Here is a 26,041-nt window from a genome sequence, read left to right on the forward strand (position 1 = left end):
TATCTACCTTTGTGCAACTTTAATATATCATACTGGTTCTAATTAATCTATCTTTGTGTAGCTTTAATATATCATACTGGTTCTAATTACATCTACCTTTGTGCAACTTTAATATATCATACTAGTTCCAATCAGATTTTAGGAATATCGCTACTCTCTAGTTTCTACCAGAATAAACTCGCATATTCACATAAGCTCTCTGAGCCTTGATGAGTAGGAAGTTGACATTCTCTGGTTGTTGTTTTCGAAATCCACACGTGATTACAAAGTTGTCTTAAACCTTCCTTAGTTTTTGTGACAAAGGGGTGAACCGGGCAGATCGGGTTTTTTAGCTTTCGTGCATGTGTTGTATAGACACGTATTACATCTAAAGTGTATTTAAATGATGCTTTGGTCGTTGTTTCTCATTTCGTCAGTTTTGTTGTGATGAGTTGGCTGTAGAGAAGTTGGATTCCTTGCTTCAGGAAATAAATAGCATCTTGTAAGTAGGTAGAAAGTTACCCTTACAACCATTTTTAGTTCGCAAGTTAAATATGACCAGGAACCAAAATTGTGTCAAATATAATGTTGTAGGATGTGACTTCTGCAGTAAAGAGTTTTGATTTTTTCCTTCGAATGTTATTTTTGTTTTAATTCAGCCTCTAATTTCTATTATACTCCGTGCGCTACGTGCCCGCAGGTTAAATCCTTTACTTTTGATTATTCTGACTGCACCTCATCCTGCATCTCTTCGCTAGCCACAAATGAAATATTTACAACACGTCAGGTATTACAGTTACTACAGTGATTTCAACATTTAAGGGGATCAAACCACTGTGTAACGAATACATACAGGTTTCACCGTTTAAATATATATATATATATATATAAGTTTGAAAATGTCATTGATTTCATGCCAAGTGGTCATGATTTAATGAATTTTGAATTAAAAAACAAAACCTTCTTTCGTCTTAGGGAGATAAATTACATCATGAAAACATTCACCAGTTAGGCACGTGCAAATTAAATCGACTAAGACCATATTTCAAATTGTTAGTAATCTTACTTTTCTCTTTCCACGTGTATTTTTCTTGTGGTTGTGTTCAAGATATTCAACGTAGTAGTTTTACGATTAATGATATGTTAACTCTAAAGTATCAACAGACTGTTAAAGCACGTCAATATTAAGTTAAACACATTGATTAACGGGAGTGACAATAACAACCACAGCAAGAAAAACTCCTCCTTGTTCTGTCACAAATGTCCAGACTTTATAATTCCAGAAAATCTAGAAAGTATTATTGATACTTATGCATACATTTTATATTTCTAGTTTTGGCTTGTATATGATGTAGGCATTAACTTTCATATGCTGTTGTTCGTTTAGCGCAAAGCTACACAATAGGCTATGTGGGCTCTGTCCACCGCAAGGAATCGAGCCCCGAATTTTACCAGTGTAAGTCCGAAAACTTATCTGACAGTCTCTTACTGTTATTTCTTTAAAAGAAACACATATTTTACGATGGTATTTTTGGTTCAATTCAAACTTCTGTAAGATTGATGTAAAATATTGAATTGACAAAAAAATTGGTAGTTTTTGGCATTTCATGCATCGTTTTTAATAAGCAGATCAAGATTTTTGAGTAAAAAACATTTTTCTTTAAAACATTTTATCTACTTCAGTTTTGAAGCAAGAAATCTCAACACTTATTAAGATATGCCTTAATAGATAATCAGCATTAATTTATAAAATCATTGTACAAGTCCTTCCAATATATTACATCTAAAAAAACTTGTTTTTTCCTGAATTATAGATTGTTTCGGCATCCAATAACACGAATTATATAAGCGTTATTTTTTCAAAATTAAACATTTTAAACATTTCTTAAAAATATTCTATTTCTTGTAACCAATGGATTTGGAGAAATATTAATACACCACGTATTCAAATGTGGATGAACGGTAAGTTTACGGAGTTACAGCGCTAAAATTCGGGGTTCGATTCCAATGTGGCTTTCCTCTAAAAAGAAACTAACGTATTCAAAGCCCCTTTTAAAAATCTTCTTGATTATTTAACTTGATAGTCTGACAACTTCCTACGATTCATATGTAAGTATATAGTTCTTTGTTTTTATGTGTTCGTTTTGTTGCATTTCGCGGAAAGCTACTCGAGGGCTATCTGTCTGCTATCTGTCACTAATTTTGAAGTGACAGACTATAGGGAGGGCAGCTAGTTAATACCACCCACTACCAACTCTTGGATTACTCTTTACCAACGAACAGAGGGATTGACAGTCGCATTATACTGTCCTCACGGCTGAAAGGGCGAGCATTGTAGACAACGGATTTCGATCCCGCGGCCCGCAATTGCGAGTCGAGTGTCTTAACCACCAGGTCACATGTCTTTCTTGAATGCTATTTAACTTGACCAAGAACTATGGAAAAATTTTCGCGAAAATGTGGTGAAAACTATTATATTTCTTTTTTTTTTTAACCTTGGAAGTTAGATCGACGGACTTGTCGTTTTCATTCGCACTACGTGATTTCTGTTGGATATTGTGTTTCTTATAAGTTCCTCAAACATTAGAAAATTAAACTTTTTTTTTATTTGGGATATTTATTAGATATTAGAGACTATTCAATTCCTAAAGTTCACCAAACATTTTGTTCATCGTAAAAGAATTATTAATGGGAACTTATTATACCTAAAGGTTTAAATTAGACCTTTCTCTGATAATTAGATCTTTGCAGGATTTTACTTATTAATAATCACCAAGTGTTTTATTATATAACGAAATGAAACGAAAGATAGTGTAAAAATTAAATACGAAAACTAAGTTAACTCTTTTATCGATTACACAATGTATTTGCTTATTCTTAATTGATTTTCTTTAACCAAAGAAAGCTACCTATATGAAATGAATCACAAAAAGGTTTGACACAGAAGATCACTGCCTAAAGTTCAGGTTTTATCTCCTATATGCTCAACAGATTATAATGTTTTGTCGTTATGATAAAACATCTGTTCTTCTCTATCTTAACCAGCCAATTTAAAACCTAGTTCTTTATTTAATTCACATTTCGTGGAATAGTTTAGACATCCAATCAACTAAATGTTTTATTATTTCAATATAGTAAGTAAACTTTTATATTTTAGCCAACCTTTCACCATTGCGACTTCATCAGAACTACTAGTACAAGAGCCCCCCAGTGGCACAGCGGTATGTCTGCGGACTTACAACGCTAGAAACCGGGTTTCGATACCCGTGGTGGGCAGAGCATAGATAGCCCTTGTGTAGCTTTGTGCATAATTAAAAACAAACAAAACAAAACTAGTACAAGAACTCTTGCGCTACTAACCCTGAAAAAGCCGCAATAGAGAAATAGTGATTGAAAAAAAAAAAGATTTTTTATATTATTAGCTGGAGAATAAAGGTCTTTATTTTATCTTTATTGTAAGAATATCTCTCCAGTGTGCATTACAAATTCTTTAAAACAACTTATTAAGTGTTAAATGATAATTTAAACAACTGTTGTTAATAGTGTAATGTTGCCAACATTTTAGGGTTTGCTTTAGCCTTATATCATCTACTAGTTTAATTACGTTTCATTCATGATTTCCTCTCAGATTTTACTTTTGCTACCAACTAGACTTAAGTTAGATATAGCTTTTGTACTTGAAAACTACACAGCCTGATCCACTCGGTGGTGCCCGCCACATCACTTGAACTTCTGACTTTGGAATGCTAGAAGTTTGGACAATGGTGTTCGGACAGTCTTCTGAGAAGGTCGAAAGGGCATCTCCAAACAGCTATCAAAGTACGTGACAGAAATTAGCATATTCCACAATAAATAAACTTTCATATCTGTAGATAAGTAAAATCCTTACTGATCAGTAACTCTATTTTTGCTAACTTAGTTTGAAATATATTTTATTTAAAATAAAAGTAGATTTAGGCAGTATGTTCAACAAATGGACTGAGTTTACTTAGACTGGGCATGGAGCCCGAACCGCCTTCTCGAAATCAAGACGAATGGCAGAAAAATTCATAGAAAACCCAGTCCGAGTAGCCATATATATATGTAGTTTGTAAATCATTGCACTTGAAATGTTCAAGAATTTCTCGGATATTTTATCCTGAATTCTAATGTTCGGAACAATACATTTTTGAAGACATAAACTTTCAAAATATAAATATTATGTGTAAACTTCTACCAGAAGAGCTGATGAAAACATACAATAAGAATTAATAACAATTAGTCCCAATTATGAGTAACAGACAAACCACTAAAAGCTTCTATGACCCCTTTACCTTTGGTCATCAGTTGAGTATTCTTGCTGTTCATAATTATCGTTAGTTAGACCGCGTACAATACAAATATCAAAGCATAATTACGAAATTACCATACTTCATCAAAGAGTAATTCTGTGAGCATCACAAGACTATACAAAACAGTAATTCTGTCGAACTGCAAGACTATCAAAAACTCATATTACATCTTATATCAAATGATAATTACTGTCACTACAGGGTAATTATAAAGAAAAATCCATGTTTAGAATGATTATACTTCAAACATTACTTGTATCATGTTGAAACCTTCTTGAATGAAACTTATGATTTTCATCAGTGTACTTCTGGCTAAAATTTATTTCCCCAAAACAAGTTGGACTGTTCATTGGTTTGTTTTAGCGCAGAGCTACACTTTGGTCATTTGTGCAGTGTCCACTGCGGGGAATCGAATTTTTAGAGTTTAGCTTAATACGTCATCAAGTTTACTGGGGGGACTAGGTCAAGTAGTAAAATGTAATAATTTCAAATATAGGGATACCTTTATTAAAAATCATGAAGCACAGCAACATTTTATTAAATAATTATTATTTGGTACAATGCAAGAATTAAAAGCCAAAATATTATCGTTAAAAATCGCATGTTGGCTATAGAGCATTTTTGTGATGTGAATCAAATTTTAATAATAACAAAAACAAAATTTAAGTAGCTTTAAATATCTATGTGTACATTCGAATTTTGTTAGTAGATATTATGGTCAATTTTTAAAATGTTCTAGTTCTCACATGTTAGCTGCTTTTCATTTTGTGAAAATGGATTTTTGTTAATTTTAGACCATTTAAGAAGTATTCCGTAATAAAAAAAAAACATGAGCAGAAATCAATATTTGATGTTTTCCCGCCGTTAGGTTGATATTTGTGCTATATTTTATGAGACACAAACTTTAAAATTGATTACATTTTTCTTCCAATTTTTTTTTTACCAATAATCCACTTTAGTTCCTGGATCGTGTGTCTTTGTGCTCATTTTAAGGCTTCCTTAAGTAGAGCTTTGACAGATAAGAACCGAAGTTTATGTAGAAGTGACGTCACTAAGGCACAGTTCATTTAAGCATCATTGGTCCTTTTGACATTATACTCATATCATGTATTGGATAATGCTACTGGTATTGTCAACCCAACGATTCGGTTAGAAAACAAAAGGCTAAGATTCTTTAACAGATACTTTTATACCACTGAATATCTATAAAAGCAATCAGAAAATTTTAAAGATTATCACTTTTCTGAAACCTTTACTTTACATAGTTAAATGACAGCATTTATATTATACGAGTACTGTGAAACCGTAGACAACATTTACAAACAATGAATCTTTCGTGTTACGTTAATTCAAAAGATTGTTTTTAATTTCTTATTTATTTTTCTTCCTATCACCTTGTATTCCCTCTCTCAATTAGATGTTCTCTGAGTAGTAGAATAGTATTTCAATATTTGTATCTCACTTTGAGTAATTCTATCAATGTGTAAATCCAATAATTAAATTTTAATTAATATTTTTTTCAGGATTCATTTGTAATACTTAGTTTAATAATTTTATAACTTAGTAAATAATTATTAACCCTATAAGGGTTTAAGGGTTATAAGGTTTTTATCATCTTGTATCAAGACTTCTTGAACCTACGTGTTTTTCTGACATCATAAATAATTATTAATAATGTACCAGACAACATCATTACCATAAACCATCTGACAAAGCTTTGATGAAACAAGCTCAGACATGTTGCACTTCTGAATAGTTTCAACTGAGTCTGAATGTTCACAGAAAGGCCGTATCTGCCTTATTTGACGTAAACAGACACTCTAGAAACACTTTGGTGAACTATACCGCCAGTCAAGGCATCGTTCATTGCTATACTAATCCAGCTTTTGTTTTGTTTGTTTGTTTGTTTGAATTTATGCACAAAGCTACACAATGGGCTATCTGTGCTCTGCCCACCACGGGTATCTAAACCCGGTTTCTAGCGTTGTAAGTCCGCAGACATACCGCTGTGCTACTGGGGGGCTTTTTGTTTTGTGTTACGTCAAATCAAAAATGAAGATGATCTGGGTAGACAATAATCACTAAAGTACAGGGAAAAATCAAGTGACCACACTGGGGTCTACGAGGATATTGCCTGAGCCAGAGACCCTGGACCTAGTTTACGAGACTTTCAGTTACACTAGGAACATTTATACCCCACACGTAAACATTTCTTTTGTATATGTTAATCCTTTTTTTAGGAATCAACTGTGTTATACACATAATCCAATATTTTTCTTCTGTTTTTAAACGACCTCATTTCTTTTTTATAAATTATCAAGTTTCGATACCCGCAGTGGGCAGAGCACAAATAGCCCATTGTGTAGCTTTGTGCTTAATTACAAACAATAAAACATTTAGTATAGTTTTTTTATGAGCCACTCATGTCAGTTATTCTTATTTTATTTATTACGTAATGAGTACAAAATTCTTTGTCGAATTTTCGATTCAACAACTAATTTACATTTTTTCTTTTTTTTCACAGCGGTTTGGACAATTTCTAGTTCATCATATTAATCTTCATAATTAATATTTGTTTTTCTTTTGGCTTCTTTGATGGATTTGACTGAGATCATTGTTGAGTTCCTGTTAAAATTGTTATTTTTTTGTTAACATTTATTAATGTTTGGCAAAAATTCATCATATATCATCATCCTTCTCTAAAGGCATTTCCGTCGAATACTACCTTGTCAGTTTCTGTTCTTACTTCTGTTAAAACATCATCAGCTAGGGACTGTAAAAACGTGTCACACCAAGCACTTCCTTTTGTAATAATCCTTTTGTTACGGTAAGAGTTATCACCTTCGTGAGCTCTCGTTTTCTATTATCACTCTGAGCATAATCAGTAGTATTTCTTTTATTGGAAATGTTTTTACTCGATGTAGCAAACTCAACAATCATATCTCGTCTAGTGAGAGGGTTTTCATTCTTTTTCTTCTTCCATTCCATGCGCCGCTTTTTTTTTAAATTAATTTTCGAGTGTAGTATTTCATACATATTCTACAATATGACATGATTTTAGGAAGGGATTTGTTTGCTAGAACAAAAAATGTCACTTTTTTATTATTTTATTACTGGAGAGCATATGAAAAGTTTTCCCTAATTTTAAACTGATAGTTTGTTTGTTTGGAATTAAGCACAAAACTATGCAATGGGCTATCTGTGCTCCGCCTACCACGGGTATCGAAACCCGGTTTCTAGCGTTGTAAGTCCGCAGACATACCACTGTGCCACTGGGGGGCTAAACTGATAGACTACATGGAAGTCAGCTAGTCAACATTACCTACTGCCGACTTTTGGATTACTTTTTTCTATCCGAAAAGTGAGATTTAACTGTCAATCTTATAACATACCGACAGCCTCAAAGTGACGAACGCGTTTTTACAGCAGCAGACTCGAACCATGAACTCTAACGTTCATAATCCCGGCATACTAACCTCGTGGCCCAACATGACAAGTACAAGTAGTTCATGACTCAGAAAAGAAACTCATGACCCACTCATAACTCAGTGCAGACACTTGTGATTTGCAGTAAATTTACTCATGACTTATAGCAATCATGACTCATAACCATAAGGACTTGCATCAACTTATTGCTCATACGATAGAATGTATTTCATTTGGTTATGGCTATTGGAAATAAAGAAGGAATATGCGTATGCTGTTTTATCTACTATTTTTAGCCATTCACTTAAAATGAAACACGTAGACATGCCTAAAAAATATTTTGTTAAAAACATTTTCTAACTGTTTAAACTGCTAACAAAATGCAGCTTACATACCACGAATTTACAATTTCATAATGTTTTAAGAATTTGTTCGCAAAAAATAGTATCTTACTTGAAAATAGCCAACTTCTGGGGTCACGGTTTGGTTAGTTGAGGTCAGGTTCACACTTTTCTGTACCACCAGCATAAATCCCATAAACTGATGGATGTTGAATTGGATTCCAAGTCTCTGAAGGATTACTTGAAGGGTAATAAAAAGAACAGAAAGGAAATAATATGAATACAATAAGAACATAACAGTATCACTTATTAAACTATATTTGACGTTCGAGCGTAAAATTAAAACATACTTTTGCTAACATTAGTAAAAGAAGATGAGTATGGGTAGAGGATAATGTGTAACAAATGTGCTGAATGTGAGAATGTGGGGGGATGGGAACTTCTCCAGACCAAAATGAGTGTATAGTATCTAAGTAAAAAGATTTAAAACACGAGTTTCCCGAGTTGAATGTTTTTAAAGTGTTTGGTACGAATTCTGATCCAGTTGGCGAGTGTCATCCATTTTTGGTCATAAGTAAAGATGTGCTGAATCTATGAACATTCTTTCTATAATATTAAAAACAACAACAACAAAGAGCAGATAAGTACATTATGTAGAATCATTTGTACTTTTCTGAATGTCTCATGGTGTTCATCATTCTAGGTTCAAGTTGACTGAGACATGACGTTTTTTACATGTCTAAGAGTTTCATATTTCTATACTCTTATGTGTAGGACATCCATTTCGTTCAAGACCTAAGACCTTTAATTGGTGACATATTTTTTGTTTCATAGAGTTGGCTTGTCTTTGTGAATTAAATAAGCTAATCTAGAGCGTTTATAAAAGGCGTAACTCATATTTTTCCCAAATATAACAGCAACGAAACTGATTCGAAATCAAGTAGTTATGATTTATATCAGTTTGCTATAGAGTCACACGAAAGCAATATGTACCTTCAAGTTGACGATATTAAGATTGAGATGTGAACTCAAAAGACGCTCTTGTGGTTCCGCAATATCGTCATCAGATCGGTTACGTACAGTGTATATATGTTTTCCTATAAACTGCTTACTTCAAAGAACAAACAGACAGTAAAACTTTGAGCCTTACACCACTTTAAAATGTATTGTTGTGTAAAGAAGTACCAGTTCCGAATTTGAAAATATCGTAAAAAAGCACCACTCAAAAACAAGCCTCAAAAGTATCAAACTAATTTTTTTCTTTCTCTCTATGTAGTTTCATAAGGACGTGCATACAGCGAGATTTGATGTTGAGCCATTGTAGTGGCTTACATTAATGTTCCTTTGCAAAACTTACTAATATATATGTACAACCTTCTTTTTTCCATTGTACAATCATATAAATGTTTTAGGTCAACATGTGTTTTCTAAATTAATTTGAGGGACCAGTGTAGTTTCTAAACTTCATCTGCTTTGAAAAACCCATCTTTAAGTTATAATGAAAAACTGGTAGCTAAACTAGTGACCAGTTGTTTTTAAACTACTTCTTTATAGATCGTATATCGATAATTGTTTGTTTATTTTTAATTTCGCGCAAAGCTACACTATAGCTATCTGCGCTAGCCTTCCCTAATTTTGTAGTGTAAGACTAGAGGGAAGGCAGCTAGTAATCACCACCCACCGCCAACTCTTGGGCTACTTTTTACCAACGAATAGTGGGATTGACCGTCACATTATAACGCTCCCACGGCTGAAAGGGCGAGCATGTTTGGTGTGACGGGGATTCGAACCCACGACCCTCAGATTGCGAGTCGAGCACCCTAACCACCTAGCCATGCCGAGCCATATCGATAATACATTTGAAAATTTTCAGCTACAAAAACATGTGAATGAATTTTAACATTACCTGAATAGCAAATATCTTAACATTTGCTGTAAAGAACGAGCATAATCCAACACTGTCAATTTTAGATACCTTTTCACACAATGAGCATTTAAACTATGAAATGAATTTTTGTCATAAGTCAACATTTGCTGGATTTAAGATTTAGTTGGTAAAAGTCTTGATTAAGTGAGCTAACATAATTATAAGTGCTTGTAACTTGTTACATGAGGAAGTAATGAGATAGAACAAATTTGGAACATGAAAGAGTTTTGTGCCATTTTTGTTGATAATACAATTCATGAATGCTTAAACAAGGTAACTACTCCTAATGTTGATCAATTTACTGTTCCAAAGAAACCAATAACATTTGATTTACTTCTCACGAGACATTTTATTTTGGTCAACAAAAAACAATGCAACTAAACTCTTAATCAGGATACATTCACACATTCAAGTTAGGTGTGTTTTAAAAGTTGTTCTTAGAACGTATGTCTAGAGAGTAAACAGGCATTTCTTGAATTCAATTTTTCATGTCCCGTAAAGAAGAAGGTAAAGTCCACCACTAGGTTTTTGTCCTTTAGAACCAAATATCACGTACCAACAAGATCGGAAGAGATATCAAGTTTAGTTTAACACGATGAGGATGGACATTATTATCAATTAGGTTGAAGTTAGGGCTAATTACAACAACAAACAGCAGGATATGTCGTCCAATAACAATGCGAACATCTCATTCAGTCTAGGAACAGCTACTAGACGACTGGAGCGAGTTAGTAACGAGAGACAATCATTGTTTACGTTTGCTCAGGTGTTTCGTCAACTATGCTATAGATGTAGAAGTGGTTCTATGCTCTTCTAACGACACGATAAACTTCTAATCAACTTGCAACAGCCTTTTATCCCAATTTTATATGTACCAACCCTTTTCTTTGTGGCATTTCAAGCACTGCTCAGACATCCACTTTTTCTTTGCTCCTTTTTATCCCACTTTTATGCGCACCAACATTTTTCTTTTTGCCATTTTAAGCATTGTTCAGATATATTCTTTTAAGTCTACTCAAAGCTGTGGACAATTTCGAAGACATTACATTATGTGTCCCACATCCAAGTGAATGAAATATGAAACAAGACGTTGTGAGATTATTTTATAAGCATCACAGATGCCTGATTTGCATAATAATGAACTGGAGTGGGTAATTAACATTATGTTATGCAATGCTTTTCTTCTGGCTATATATAATATTATAAATTTAGTTATCGTTTAATGGGTTTGCCCAGTATAAATACAAACAATGCTATAATGATAGCTAGTTGTCTTATAACATGGATATGAACAAACCCTTAAAATATTATATACTTATGTTTCTTTTCCAAAACAACCACTTTATGAATTTCACTCCTTTCCGAAAGAACGCTACAACAACTAGTGATACCTTAAGGTTGCATGTTGCCTGTATAATTAGCAGTGAGTGCTAGTAGTACATCATTTGGTTGTGTTTTGTCTTGATAAACTGTTTGCTGCTAGTACTAAGAACTTCGTGCTCTTTAATCAATGGATATGTCAGTCGCATCTGATTGATTAGCTAATGACGGGATCTTTAACGTGTCTTTAAGCTCTGATATTCATGAAATACTAAGTAATAAAAACGAACAGTTCAATGAAAATAAGAAAAATCAGATTTTTTTTGTGTTTTTTGGCCTGGCATGGCTAGGTGGTTAGAGCGCTCGACTTGCAATCTGAAGTTCGTGGGTTCGCATCCCCGTTCCACCAGGCATGTCCGCCCTTTCAATCGTGGGGGCGTTATAATGTGACGGTCAATCCCACTGTTCGTTGGCAAAAGAGTAGCCCAAGAGTTGGCGGTGGGTGGTGATGACTAGTTACTTTCCCTCTAGTCTTTAGGGACGGCTAGCACAGACAGCTCTCGTGTTGCTGTGCGCCAAATTCAAAGTAAACCATAACCCAAAATATTTTGTTTTCTTTACATATTACGTGAACAGAAAGTGAAGAAATATTTGGTATGTAGATGTGTATACATATATAGAGGGCCGAGTACGCTATATTAAGACGATTTTGCAAATATAAGTCAGCAAGGCACATGACAATCACAACCAATATAAAGTCGCGATGGATTAGAATGTACCTGAACTATATACATTGTTTGGCGTGAAGTAGGTAGTGTGATGTTTCAGAAAATTTATCGCTTTCGGGAAGGGTATTTAAGCCCATTCTGACGCAAAATATTTATAACTTCAGATCATTTGGATCAACTTGGTGCATCTAGGAAAAACTAGAAAGAGACTAGTAACAAGTCACACCACAACCATGGTAATCAACATACGGTGTTTTGTTCCAGGTCAGAATTCACGAAGACAAAGACCAGTGGCAAAAGTCATCTACGTACATTACCCAGGCAACGCAACATAACCAAGAAGGATCCCCATCTGAAATAGAGGCACGATTCACGTGTACTCAAACTGCTTCCATGACACATCCGTTCAACCTTCGCATACCTCAAGCATCTAGAGATTCAAACGGGTATTCATGTTACTCCATACAAAGACATACTGGTAAAGTCGTCAGACGCAGCTTCTATAGATGTCTGTGCGGTCGGACTTTTGTAACGCTGTCGTCTTCGTGTACTACAAAACATACAGAGAGGAGAAATGTGCTTTGGACATGACTGCCTTAGGACGGAGCTTTTTGCAATAGAAATTAAACTGATAGCTATTGCCAAGATGTACAGTTGTCAGATACACAGCTTAATCGTACGTGATAACATGGACGTGGTGAGCTTACGAAAAGTTTTAATATAACGTACTCAATCTCTGTGTACAAGAATTTGCTGTTAAAATATAAGTATACACTATATACTAGGGATGCACGGATACCCGGCCAGATATTCGGCCCCGGCCGGGTATTGGGCTACCCGGCAATACTTGGCTCTGGCCGAGTGTCGAAGCTAGGCATCTATGCCCTAACCTTTGTGGCAACTAACGCGGTACTGAAAGTTACTGTCAATAATTGGTTTAGTTATAAAAGAAAAAAAACGTGCTCCCAGTAACAAAAACTGACCGTCCGCTGAAAGTCGGGGATTCAGAGAACAATAGGGGTTATTAACAGGCATGGTTTGAGAAGTGGATTTCTGGAGAAGGTAGAGGTTTTGAGAACAATAGGTGTTAGGGTTTGAGAAGGTTGGGGCTAGGCATTGAAAGTTGAAAGTAAAACTTGAATGTTCTATTGGTGATCATTCGTTAAATGTAATAAACGTCAATTGTGTTTTTGTTTATAATTTTTGTGTATGTTGTTTTTTTTTGGAGGGGGGAGAACCCGGTTGAGACCCGGCCCAGCCCGAAGCTTAGTGACCGGGTACCCAGACCCAGTATTCGGTCAAATTTTACTACTCGTGCATCCCTACTATATACATACATATAGTTAGATTTAATTTCCTGGGAGGGGAGGGGGGAAGTCACAAAACAAGCATCCAACACTGGGTCACAAATCATAAGATGGATCATTAATTACTGTGTCCTGGTTTTTGAATTCACTTTCGCTAGCCTCATATGCTTAAAGAAAGAAAAGAAAGAGGGAAAAGGAGTAGATTTGGGTGCTTAAGCCCACAACGTTCTACATCTTTACCACCTTTCGTTGTCTGCAGCCAGAGTAGGTAGGTGGTTGCTTTCTTGTTACATTTAAGTAAAAAAAAAAGATAAAATACTATTATTAGAGTACTACACATTAATGGGGCAAATAGAAAAACTGTTGAAGTTGGCATTCCAGACCAAAATATGATGTTTGGATATAAAAACCAAGATATTATGTAATTATTATACTAAACCCAACCTTTTGTTTTAGTGTAGCTTTCATACTCCATTTTTAAAACCACGGAAGAGGCATTATTACGGAGATCCAGATAGTAGCATGTTGCATAAAGGGAAATAATATTTGGTACGTATACATATGTTATCTAATTAATAAGGATTCAAATCAGACGGCGCTAACATGTAGTACGTGTGACTAAGAGATTAATGATTCAAACGATTGTTTACAGTGTTTCAGTGGTTGTAAGTTATATCATCATTATTATTGTATATCAGTGAAAGAAGTAAATTTTACAAAATTAAGTAAAGAAAAGAAAAATAATTGAAAATGTCAAAATTGTTAAAAACAGGATCGTACGTTTTCAATTCAACGAAATAGTCCTAAGTAGGTGGAAGTAACAACGTTACGTGATGCCGAGTATGCCAGTAAAAAAAAACTTGGATAAAAACTTAGGACAATCTGATGATACTTGTGAAGGTAAAACGTTTGAACACTTTGATGAAATTAAAACTGAAATATTGGAAATAAATAAACAGAATGTGTGTGTGAATTTATACAGAAAATGTCCGCGTGTAAAGCTGAAGTGAACGATCTCAAAACATCAGTAGATTTTTGTTCAAACAAAATTGATGAATTTATAAAAATTATGTCAGAAATAATGACTAATATAAAATACATTAAACAACAAAATCAGGAACTAGTATTGCAAAACAAAATTATGCAACGGGAAATCAACGTCTTAAAAGAACAGGTTATTGACCTTCAACAGTATTCACGAAATTCAAGGGATATCAGAAGTACAAGGAGAGAATTTTAGAGAAATTATTCAAATAGTTGCAAAGGCAGCTAATATCACTGTAAAAGGTGAAGATATTCAACTAGCCCATAGAATAACACCAGAAAACTTAGAAAAAAGAAATTAGACTGATCATCGTACAATTTTCGAGTAGACAAGTTAGAAATGTTTTCAACAAGGAGTGAATTTAGTGGTCAAAACGACTGATATAAATCATTAAATGTACACTATAAGGAAGGTCTAGTGTTTATAAATGATCATCTAATACCTGAATTCATTTTTTTTTCTATAACCAAAATCTCTGCCAGAAATAACATATAATAAGTATATTTTGATTAAAGTAGGAAAAATTCTAGTAAGATAATCAGAAAATAAAACGGTAATAAGAATTAAAAGTGAGTAGGATTTAACTAAATTATAATGTGTTAAAAATATTATTTTAAATGGTGATTAAGGAACTGATAAGTGATAATCCATATAGGAATGATATATTTGTTAATTCAAGTATGATTAATGTAATACAAATGACATATGTAGTCTAAACAAGAATTTTGATTTTTTTATTTATCTACAGTTAATTTCACAGAAAATACATATTATAGAACTTACAGAAATCTCGTCCAAAAACGAAGAGTTAAATGTATATAACATAAATAGGTATTAAAGATACTATAAAGTTAGAAGTTATAATAAATCTGGAGGTACTTAAGCATTTACAAGCAATGAAATAAATGCACAGGAAGAAACTTTTGAATTTAATACAGCTGAAGTAGTAAACATATAACGCACATATCAAAAAAAAAAAAAATTCGATATTATACCAATTTATAAATCTCATCAATATAGTATACAATTATACATTAAACAACTAGAAAAACATTAAAGTGAAAATAAAATGAAAAATGTGTACATTGTAGGAGACATAAATATAGATATTAAATCTGAAGAGAATGGTGTAAAAGATTATAGAAATATGTTAGCGAGTTTCGTTTTTATCTTTGTATTCAAACTACTAGAGAATAGTGGTATATATCAAATGTTTAACATACAAAATTAGAAAATACGAAGTATCTAAAAATTAATAGAGAAAAAAAGTTAAAACCATGAATGACCAATGGATTACTACAATCTATTCAACATAGAAATAAAATATACAGAAATATAAAGAACAAACTACCAACCTATAATGAATTGGTCGAGTTTTAAAATTATAGAAATTATTTAATTATGTTAATAAGACAGACCAACATAAAGTATTTAAACAAAAATTAATCGACAGTAAAAATAATATTAAAAAATAATGGGACATAATTAATTAGATTACACTAAAACATATGAATGCATTGCAGTAAAGAATAAGCATATTAAGTTTTCTGAACAACACAAGTTATATGTAAATTCATTTAATGATTTTTTTGTAAATATTGCAAAGGATCTTATAAGTACAAATTATTGTAACTGTTTTAATATAGACCGATTAGATGAAACAAGTTACAAACTAATATAATAATATCTTATACCAACTTATGAATATGAAATGAATAAAGTACAAACCCTTTATAAAATAGAAAAGCTGCAAGAAAAGATAAAGTTACAGCAGAAATTATCAAAAATAATATTAAACAACTGACACCAGTAATAACGTATCTAGATAATATGTCAATTGAAAAGGAGTTTTCTCACATATTTTGAAAAAGAAATAAAGATAACTTGGATAATTACAGACCGATTGCTTTATTATCAGTTATAACAAAAATTCTTGAGAATATTGTTAAAAGAAGAACGATAAACATTTTAGAGTCAATAAGTTTTTTTCCTCAAATTATCAATTTGGATATAGTAAAATTATGAATACAGAAGATGCAATTATTACAGTGGTTAATAAGTTAACTCGATCAATTAATGATGACAAAAATAACACATGCTCCTTTTCTAGATGTATCAAAAGCTTTTGTCACGATTTCACAAGATCCTTTACTAAAACAAACTTTATAAAATTGGAATAACAGGTATTGTTTTTAAATTGGTTTAAATCATATGTATCAAATAGTAAACAAGTAGTTAAAATAATAAATACTATAAGTGATGAAATGAATTTAACAGCTGGAGTATCTCAGGGATCAGTATTAGGACCATTAATATTTTTAATATATTTAAATGATTTCTGTTTGTTTGTAATTAAGCACAAAGTTACACAATGGGCTATCTGTGCTCTGCCCACCACGGGTATCGAAACCCAGATTCTAGCGATGTAAGTCCGCAGACATACCGCTGTGCCACTGGGGGGGGGGAATGATTTCTGTGAAAGTAGGTTTAATGGAGAAGTAACATGTTTTGCAGATAACTCTGTATTAATATATAATGGAAATTCTGATAAACAGCTCATTAAAAAATTAATAATGACTGAAGATACATAAGGAGGTGGTTTAATGAAAATGTATTATGCTTAAACGTAAAGGAAACGGTTAACATGAGATTTTCTTTAAAAATAATCTAATCGAATAATTTTAAAGAAGCCAATAATTTATGAGAATTGTATTTGCAAACATTTATCTATTAAAAAGGATATGAATAATAATTCAATTATACAAAAGTCAGAAAGTTTCAAATTATTACATATAAAAGTAATAGAGAAAAAATTAAAAATATCAGCAGATACTAATGATATCAGTATTATATCAAAAATATTTATCTAAAAATGATATGAAAAATTGATTATGCTTGGTTTGATTCAATTATATAATATGGTATTATTTGTTGGAGAGGAACCTATCTAACAAACTAGAGAGTTATAATACAGTTATAATTATTATATGATGCATGTTATCATTATGAACGTACTAAATTACTTACATTTTCAAAATTTAAATGTACTACCATTGCACAAATTATATATTTATAAAACTACATTGATTCAGTAGAGATGTTCAGAAATGAGAAAAAATAAAATCAATATACAAAACAAAAACTGAAGTACATGGGAACTTAAACCTTCCTAAAGTGAACAAGGAAATATTTAGAAAAGGTTATTTGTATCAAGCACCAAAAATATATGATCATATTCCAAATGAAATGAGATCACTGTTCAGAATAAGAAATAAAAATATTAAGTTAGCATTAAAGAAATGGACAGTCAATATAGTTCTTTCCAGAAAGGCTTATGTAAAGTTTATACATAATATAAAAAAAATGAAAGTAGGTTAAAATGTAAATAATTTTGTAAAGGAAGTATAAATGATGTATTTGTTGTTTAATAACACATTTATTCAGGATCCACACTCGAGAAATCTTGGTGATATTTTGTCTATTTTATATATTATTTGTATTTATTTTATTGTGTGTATTTTGAATTAAATTGGTTTTCTTTCTATTATTTTTCTTCTAATTTATTAACTTAAATGTCACAAGAGATCAACCACTTCTTACTGCAGACAGCGAAAGATGGTAAAGATATGGGACGTTGTAGGCTTGAGCATCTTTTTCTGCTCCTTTTCTTTTCTCTTTCTTTTCATTTGTTTGTTTTTAACATGTGAGGCCGGAAAAATTGTGATTAAACGGGACCCCCCCCCCCCAGCATATTGTGAGTCTCACTTCTGCCGGGTCCCCCAGTGGGACAGCGGTCAGTCTACGGGTTTACAACACTAAAATAAGGGGTTCGATTCTCCTCACTGGACGCAGCAGATAGCCCGATGTGGCTTTGATATAAAACACACACACACACATATATATTCTTCTGTCGGTACATTAAAAACCAGGACACGTTACATAATGACCCACCTTATGGTTTGTGCCCCGGTGTTGTATGCTTGTTTTGTGGCTGCGTCCCCCCTCAAAAAATTAAGCCCAACTATATTTCATCTAAGGTTTAGATATGCTATGCTCACGCTATCGTTTCTTTTGATGTGTATCTGACAAGTGAATCACGTGAGCAAAACATGGTGTTACTGACGCTGTTCAAGATTTAGATTTTCTCAGGCAAAGTTCTCAAACTTTTATTTCACTTCCATCAGCAACTTCATATTCAGAACCTAACAAGACATCAATTCATAACAGTATAAACAACGAAAAAGAAATGAGTGGCTAATGAAGCTCATATTTCGAAAAGAAAAATTAATGTGTCAGAGACGAAGTCTGGTATTCATCACAGTGTCTGCTCCTGATACAAGAAAAAGTGTATTATATTTCTCGTTAATTCTGTAAGAACACATCCAATTAACATATTTATACTCGAATGCCATATAAAATATTAATTTTTAGATGTAGTTCGTAGTAACATCAAATCCATAAAGATCCCCAAAGGATTTTGAATCGAAAAATAAAAAAGAAATATTGTTCACTCACATAAAAAAAACTAACAAAACCACTAGTGTTTTCGCTAGATGGAGAGCCAGGCGTTGCGTTGTCGTTAACGTGTAGGGCTGCGTTTTAGAGGGTTCGAGACGTGATGCCGCTGGACACGCTCCAAACTATCAACTGTGGGAACGTTATAAACGTGACAGCAAATCTCGTTATATGGTTTAAGGAAACGGACATAGCTTTTATTTATGAGGGAGGTGTTGAGTGCTCTGACTGGGTGCATTCTCTCTAGTCAGTTGTTCAAAATTAAAGACGGCTATACCTGAACTCTAGGAAACTCTCACCTGGCCGTTTAGCCTCGTGTCCGTAAAGTACCGTCTATGTCGAAAATTCCAATTCACTAAATGAACCTTTTTTGGTCAGAGGCAAAGACTGAATATCTGACGGAGAAAGATCTACCTGTCTAAAGCGTTAGCATTATATTGTTTTTGTTTTTAACGCAATGTACAAACATTTCTGATCCTTTGTCTTTTTTTTTATTATTGCGAAGATATTTAAGTATATATCTTAAATAGATGCTATATATCGAATGATATATATCTGACAAGTTTCACCTTAAAAATAAGGTCTAACATACACACTGAATATTCTTAACTACAAGTTTCTCTGGTGAATCAAAGTCTTTGATACGAAACAATTGTTTAAAAATGCTTCACACATGTGCAAGTATTAGATGATAACTTATTTGATATTTTGAAGCATATTCACATAAGTTTTCACAATAATAAGGATTTGGTATTTGAATTAACAACAAAATGCTTTATTTTTCATTTTGCACTAATATGGAGAACACTGAAACGTGTTCTTAGGACTATACATCTCTTCGGTAACTTAAAAAATTGGAAGTGTTGAGTCTGTTATCCATTTATAAATGACTTATATACGAATTTATAGAAGATATACCTTATCGCCAAAAGTTTTTGAATTACGTAAACTAAGATCACATTAAAGTCGAGATATTCCCAGAAGTGATAAATTAACAACTCTTCTTTAGATGCAAAAGATCATACTGACCTGACCACACCCTTTATGTTGCAATACAGAACTTCTAATCACAGTTTGAGTAGTTATATTTGGTTTTTCCTGCGTGCGTGTGCACGTGTTAAATGTCAAAATACAAAAAGGGTGTGGTAATGCTTTATTCACATAAAAAATACTAGTTTTTACCTGTTTTTTCTTGAATTTATAACTCTATATAACATACTCAATAACAAGGTTAGACAAAAGAGAATGCGTTAAGGAAAATTTCATACTAAACAACTTGAAGTAAAATTCTGAATCCTGAAAACCTCTCTAGGGGGATGTTAAAAAAGGAATTTATTAGCAGAGTGTAGGGGAGTATATTTGCGAGTAAAATCCAAAGTTAACACATCACTTTATTTCCACACAAACAAAAGTATCAGTCTCCAGTGACGGGAAAAGTTTAAGTTAATCTATCAATTTATATTATTTCATGGACTTTAAAAGGTTAACTGTGTCGCATTCTTGGTTTCACTCAGAGCCGAAACTCCGAGCTACTTATAACGTCCACCGCGAAAAGTAATTGTTGAGCATTTCAGTCATACTAAGAACCGCTCAATAATAACATACGGTAAATCTACATTTTTATTCTTTAAGTTACGTCACATTTTGAAATGTGAACGATAATGTGATTAATTCCTAACAATTTAGTGTAAAATATCCTGCTTGCGAAATAAAATTTGGCATCAACATCATTCATGCCTGTTCTCCTGTCATTTCAAAAAAGAATGTGTTTTTAAACACAGCGCGGGAAGCAGCTGCCGTAAACGGAAGACAATAAAATGGTCGGACAGACACCAGGGTTCGCGATATATATAAGATAAAAATATAATATCAGAAGTTATCGAAAGTTTATTTGAAAATAGTTGGAAATAATGTAAAACTGTCCTCTTAAATGCTCGGACTGTGAATCCGAGGATTCACGCTCCGTACGTTGAGATCGTGGATACGCTTTAAGTGTGGCTGTCAAATCCCTTTATTCGGTCAGACAAGAACAGCATAAGAACTGGGTGGGTTCTGTTGCCCAGCTGCATTCCCTCTAGTCTATCAGTTCAAAATTAGGGACGGCTATGCGCAGATAGTATTTTGTTTAGTTTTACACAAAATTCTGAAACGAACAAAATATAAGATATAATGTAAAAAATAAACTTGTTAATTGAGACAAAATTAGGGTAGGCTTTATATAGTTTTGAATTAACTCTTTGGTTTATAAGTTATCTGTTTTCGTTCTTATTCGGTGAGCATAATGTTTGCATGAAGTTATGGCACGGTATAAAGAACAATATTTTTTATTATATTTAGAACCAATATTTCATGTTATTTATGTTCCGTCTTTACTGTTTCACTCGGCTAATGCCACTACCAACCACATAGTAAAAATAAAAAATTATAAACAGTCGAATAGAGGTAGATAAAAATACAGTGTGAGAGAAATAATTTCATCGCATATGATCCCTTGGCAATTAGATATACTACTTCTTCGAATATTTACTTTAAATTACACCGGTTTTTTCTTATGTCAGTTTACAGCTGCTTACGAAGACAAAAAAGTGCCACAGTGAACAGTAAAATGTATAAATTAAAAGTTGTTGTTATGTGATTAAGAAAAAAATCATTGTGTCGTTATTCATACACTGTAAGTAAGATATACAGTTGATTCAGCATAAACAAAAAAATAATTGTGTCGTTATTCATACACTGTAAGTAAGATATACAGTTGATTCAGCATAAACAAAAGCAACTTGCATTCCTTTGAAAAAAAAATACTCTCATGCGTTGTCTCAAAAGCTGTCTAACAAATAATATCCAATACAGTAGTTCTGAGTAATGAATTTCTGAAAAAGTCTAACGTTCTGAGTCACGTGATTAAGGTTTTAGTTTGGAAACGACAACAGCCGTTGTTCTAATGTTTTACTGACAGTTCAATGATTTTCACGCTCAATAAATGTCTTGAACTGCACGTTTCAAGTGTAAAACTATCGAAAATTGGTTTCATTAGGTAAGAGTAAATCTTCAACAACATAAGAAATAACTAAAAACATGTAAAATAGGTGTCTGGAGTCACTAATATAAATATGTTTCTTCCGCACAAAATTCTTCTTAAAGATTACATTAGGTTAAGTGAACCCAAATAAAAGTCACCATTTTATTTAGTTAATGAATATAATTTCTGTAATCATTATCTTTATTGCTCTTTCTCTCTCTCTCTCCATTTATTTGTCCATTTCAGACTCTTATTTATAAGGTAATTAAAAGTCTTGGTCGATAGAGATCGATATGCTTAATTATAGGGATTAATTAAGGCTGCTTCTTGGCACTGTGTTTTTTGTACGCTATAATGAAAGTTGAAGGAAAGTCACCAAAAAGATAATAGACTACTGGTTAATGTGCCGGGCTGTTTATCCGAAGGTTTAAGGTTCTAGGAATGATATATCACTAAATACACTCCTCATTTTCAACTATGGAAGAGTATAACTTTAACAGTCGATCTTGGTATTCAATTAATAGTTGCTGCATAGTAGTCGGGTGAGGCAGACTAGTTGTCTTACCTCTAATAAACATTTCTGAATTGAAGGTTGCTATGCATGAACCTTAGATATTACTAACTGGCTGTTTAATCCATTGTCAAATAAGGTATTGTTTAGGTTAAGAATATTAGTACTTTTACCTACACTGCAAAAAACAAAAAACAATTACAGAATAATTGAAATTAAAAATACTTTATGTATAGCAAACCAAAATCACTTTGTCAAATAATGTAAATAACCCCTCGCTTTATCTTAATGCATATCAAACATCCGATGATCCGTCATGTGATCTAAAATGCAAATGATTGAACATTTAATGTACTTCGTAGTTGTTAGTTATGTAGATATGGTTTTACATACTTACAGTTCTGGCATTTCACTTCCATCCATATAAAGCATGGTCACCATCAACTTCAAGGGGTCTTGGCACTGATGTCGCATCCTGGAAAGTAGAGTGTTAATAAGAGCTGTCTTCAGGCCAATTTTAGTATCTGGATGTGCTTAAGAGGATGTGACGTATGTCTGAAGAGCATCCCATACATGGTCGATGGAACGAAAGATACATGAATGCACAGACCACTCAACTTAGTCTATTCTAACCTTTTTGAAGAATATGTCGACCAGTTTAGCAAAATGGAGTCAAACCTTATCATACGTAACACTGAAGTAAGGGCCAATTAATAGCAGTAGGAGATCGATATATCCGCCATTAGTTTTTACCTGCCTTACTTCCATATGACATACGCATCACATTCTTTTATGAAAATGGACTTAGATCTGGTTTCAGACTCTCTATTAACGACGTGTTGTCTGGATGTGGGGCAAATTGTGACTCACACATAAAAATAATATTGCTGTACACGTCGTTGTCCACAGGACGTGAGATGTTTTGTTTTTGCACCAAATTGGTTATAAGATATATAGACCAGTCTTGGGAAATATGTTTCTAAACATCTATATAAATATGGAGCATCTAGTTGCAGCGACCAAGATATTATTCCGTTTCGGAAAAGGTACCCTACGATCGCTACAGGCGATTGACAGCGGTCACTGATGGAATATTTTGTTAAATTGTCCAAGCAACTTACCATGTGTTTGGATCATTCTAATAATACATGTAAATATTAGAGATGTTAAAATTGAATTCAATTGATTTTAGTGGTAGTATTTCTTTTTCTAGACTTTATATGTCCAGTTTATCCAAGATGTATATTTCTTTTTCAATCTAGGTTTAATGTTAACATTTTATTGTTAAAATAGTACAACAAGGGAATTTGTTTCTTCTATCACTAAACATTTTTTAGACGAGGTGTCATAAAAAATTAAAAGGTTCCTTCTATTTACTGTTTTATATATATAGTTTTCCTTGAAACATATATATCTAAATATTGGGCGAAAGGCACTGGGTATAGTAGATATAATGCGGTTGATATGTTGTTACGTTCTTCTTTACTTTTCCTCATAAGTTTTATAATATGAATGAAATTCATCCATAGAATATTGTTCTGTATGGATATTATATGTTAAAAAATGAAGTTAACTTAAGGGACAGTTTTTTTTTTCTGGATTGTATGTGTAAAAACTGAATGAAATCTACCGAAATAGTGTTGTATACATGAGAATTGAGTGAAATTCCTACAAGGTATGGAGTCCTGTGAACAGTCCTGAAGTAATTAATTAAATCGAAACCTAATTATATTTGTTACAGATCATAATTCATGAATTTCACTTATAACCTACACCTCAAACAACAATTTCAAATATCATTTTACTTGCGATTTCTCCCTATAATTAATTGATAGTTAATCAAATAATAAAATCATAAAGACTGAATTTATTCTTTAAAATGTCAGAATTTAATGAAATCATTCTAGAAATAGATAAGTTGAAAGGTTTATAATGAGAAGTTTTGACATAAACGAAAAACTTCGTTTACATTTCTACATGCACGAGCTCAGGATTAATATATCAGTTCAATATTGCTAGCAAAAAACAGTGAGTATCATTTTTTGTGGTTGTTTGTTTTATCAGAAACAAAGGCTATTTGCGCTCTGTTCATCACTGAGAATCAAACCTCGGATTTTAGCGATGTAATTTCTAAACATGCGGGATAGAAAGGAACATGGGTTTTTAAACAAACTAAAAAGTCCCCCATCCAGTGGCACAGCGGTATGTCTGTGGATTTATAACGCTAGAATCCGGGTTTCGATACCCGTGGTGGGCAGAGCACAGATAGCCCATCGTGTAACTTTGTACTTATATACAATCAAACAAAAAAATCAAACAAACGAACTCAAAATTAACATTTATTATTTCGTTCGAATTGCATGAATAGTTTCTCTTGTAGGCTTTCTTGTTTTCAAGAATATATTTTGTTATTCTATTTTTAACACAGAGTACTTGTAGGTGTGGGATATCAATATGTTGATACGTAGGAAGATTTACGTTAGAATTTCCAAGATTTGGCTTATCATTGCTACCGACGTTAACATGATTTTATAGCCTCAACAACGTCGTTACAGTCCAATGTCGCCACATCTGGTCATGCCTTACCTGATAATCACGCATCTTAACAATAGCCCTGCAATAAAGTTTCCATTACCGAAGGTATCATCGTCACCTTTCTGTATGTTTTCAATAATACAGCTAGTGTACGAGGACGACGGTTTCTTATAGCCCGTCTCAACATTCCGATAACACAGACATCCATAGGTGCTGCATCCAGCGATTAAATACCCATTTAATTCTCCATGCTGCTTCTGGTGTCAATGCCATTCAGTATAAGGGAAATTCTCATCTTGAAAATCCTAAATCCCCGACCTGAACACATCTTTATCATCTGAGCTTATGAATATCTTGGGTCGGAAAGGGCTTTACGTATCCTTCCTAAAAGCGATAAATTTTCGTAGCATCACACTACCTGTGAAATGTCAAGCAATATCATTCTGATATATTCTGTTCGACCGCGACTTTATATCGGTTGTGGTTGTTACGTGACTTGCTAATTTACACATTCAAATTCATTTTAATCTTACTCAACTCCCGGTAATTACTAGATAACGTAATACTTTGACATTTTACATCACTCAATAAATGGGCATTTACCAGAAAATCTACGGACCAAACAAGATGTCATAAAAATCAAAAATAAACTTTTGATCTTCAGTTTTAAGTATAAAGACGAATACTAAAATATTACAGGTTCGTTATAATATTTTAACTTCTTAGTTCAAAAAGTAATTGTATTTACTGGTTACATTCAGTTATAAAATATCAAACATATATTTAAATACGCTTCTCAATAACAAAAAAGGTGTAGACTGTTCTTAAATCTTTTGGTAGTTAGATAAAATAGATGTCCTAAGCCTACGGTTCGGATTTTTGCTAACATACGTACTTGCAGACAAAAGAATTCAAAGAAAGGAAATTTGCCAAATCATGATGTTTATGGCAAACAACATTCATGTAAGTTATGTGAATGAAATATTACAAAAAGATATCTTAAAATTAATAAAACTCTATATTTTGTGTTGCGAAAAGATAGTTTGTTTGTTTGTTT

At 32.8% G+C, this 26,041-nt stretch overlaps 1 protein-coding gene across 4 annotated transcripts in view; it reads right to left on the bottom strand.

Annotated features, from left to right (window-relative positions):
- The window catches only part of LOC106478465 (spondin-1-like), a 110,235-nt gene that overhangs the window by 46,867 nt on the left and 37,327 nt on the right, over nucleotides 1–26,041 (bottom strand). For 2 of the 4 annotated variants that reach the window (XM_022382063.1, XM_022382062.1), the window contains exons 2-3: nucleotides 8,190–8,317; nucleotides 3,657–3,790 (exon numbers count right to left, since the gene is read on the bottom strand). In XM_022382063.1, the coding sequence (XP_022237771.1) occupies nucleotides 3,657–3,790; nucleotides 8,190–8,317 (262 nt within the window). Of the gene's footprint in view, nucleotides 1–3,656; nucleotides 3,791–8,189; nucleotides 8,318–18,919; nucleotides 18,983–22,846; nucleotides 22,901–26,041 lie in introns of those variants that run through there. The other 2 variants (XM_022382064.1, XM_022382065.1) reach the window with 2 other exon arrangements.

The sequence above is a fragment of the Limulus polyphemus genome, unplaced genomic scaffold, assembly GCF_000517525.1.
Source record: "Limulus polyphemus unplaced genomic scaffold, Limulus_polyphemus-2.1.2 Scaffold214, whole genome shotgun sequence".
Lineage (NCBI taxonomy): Eukaryota > Metazoa > Arthropoda > Merostomata > Xiphosura > Limulidae > Limulus > Limulus polyphemus.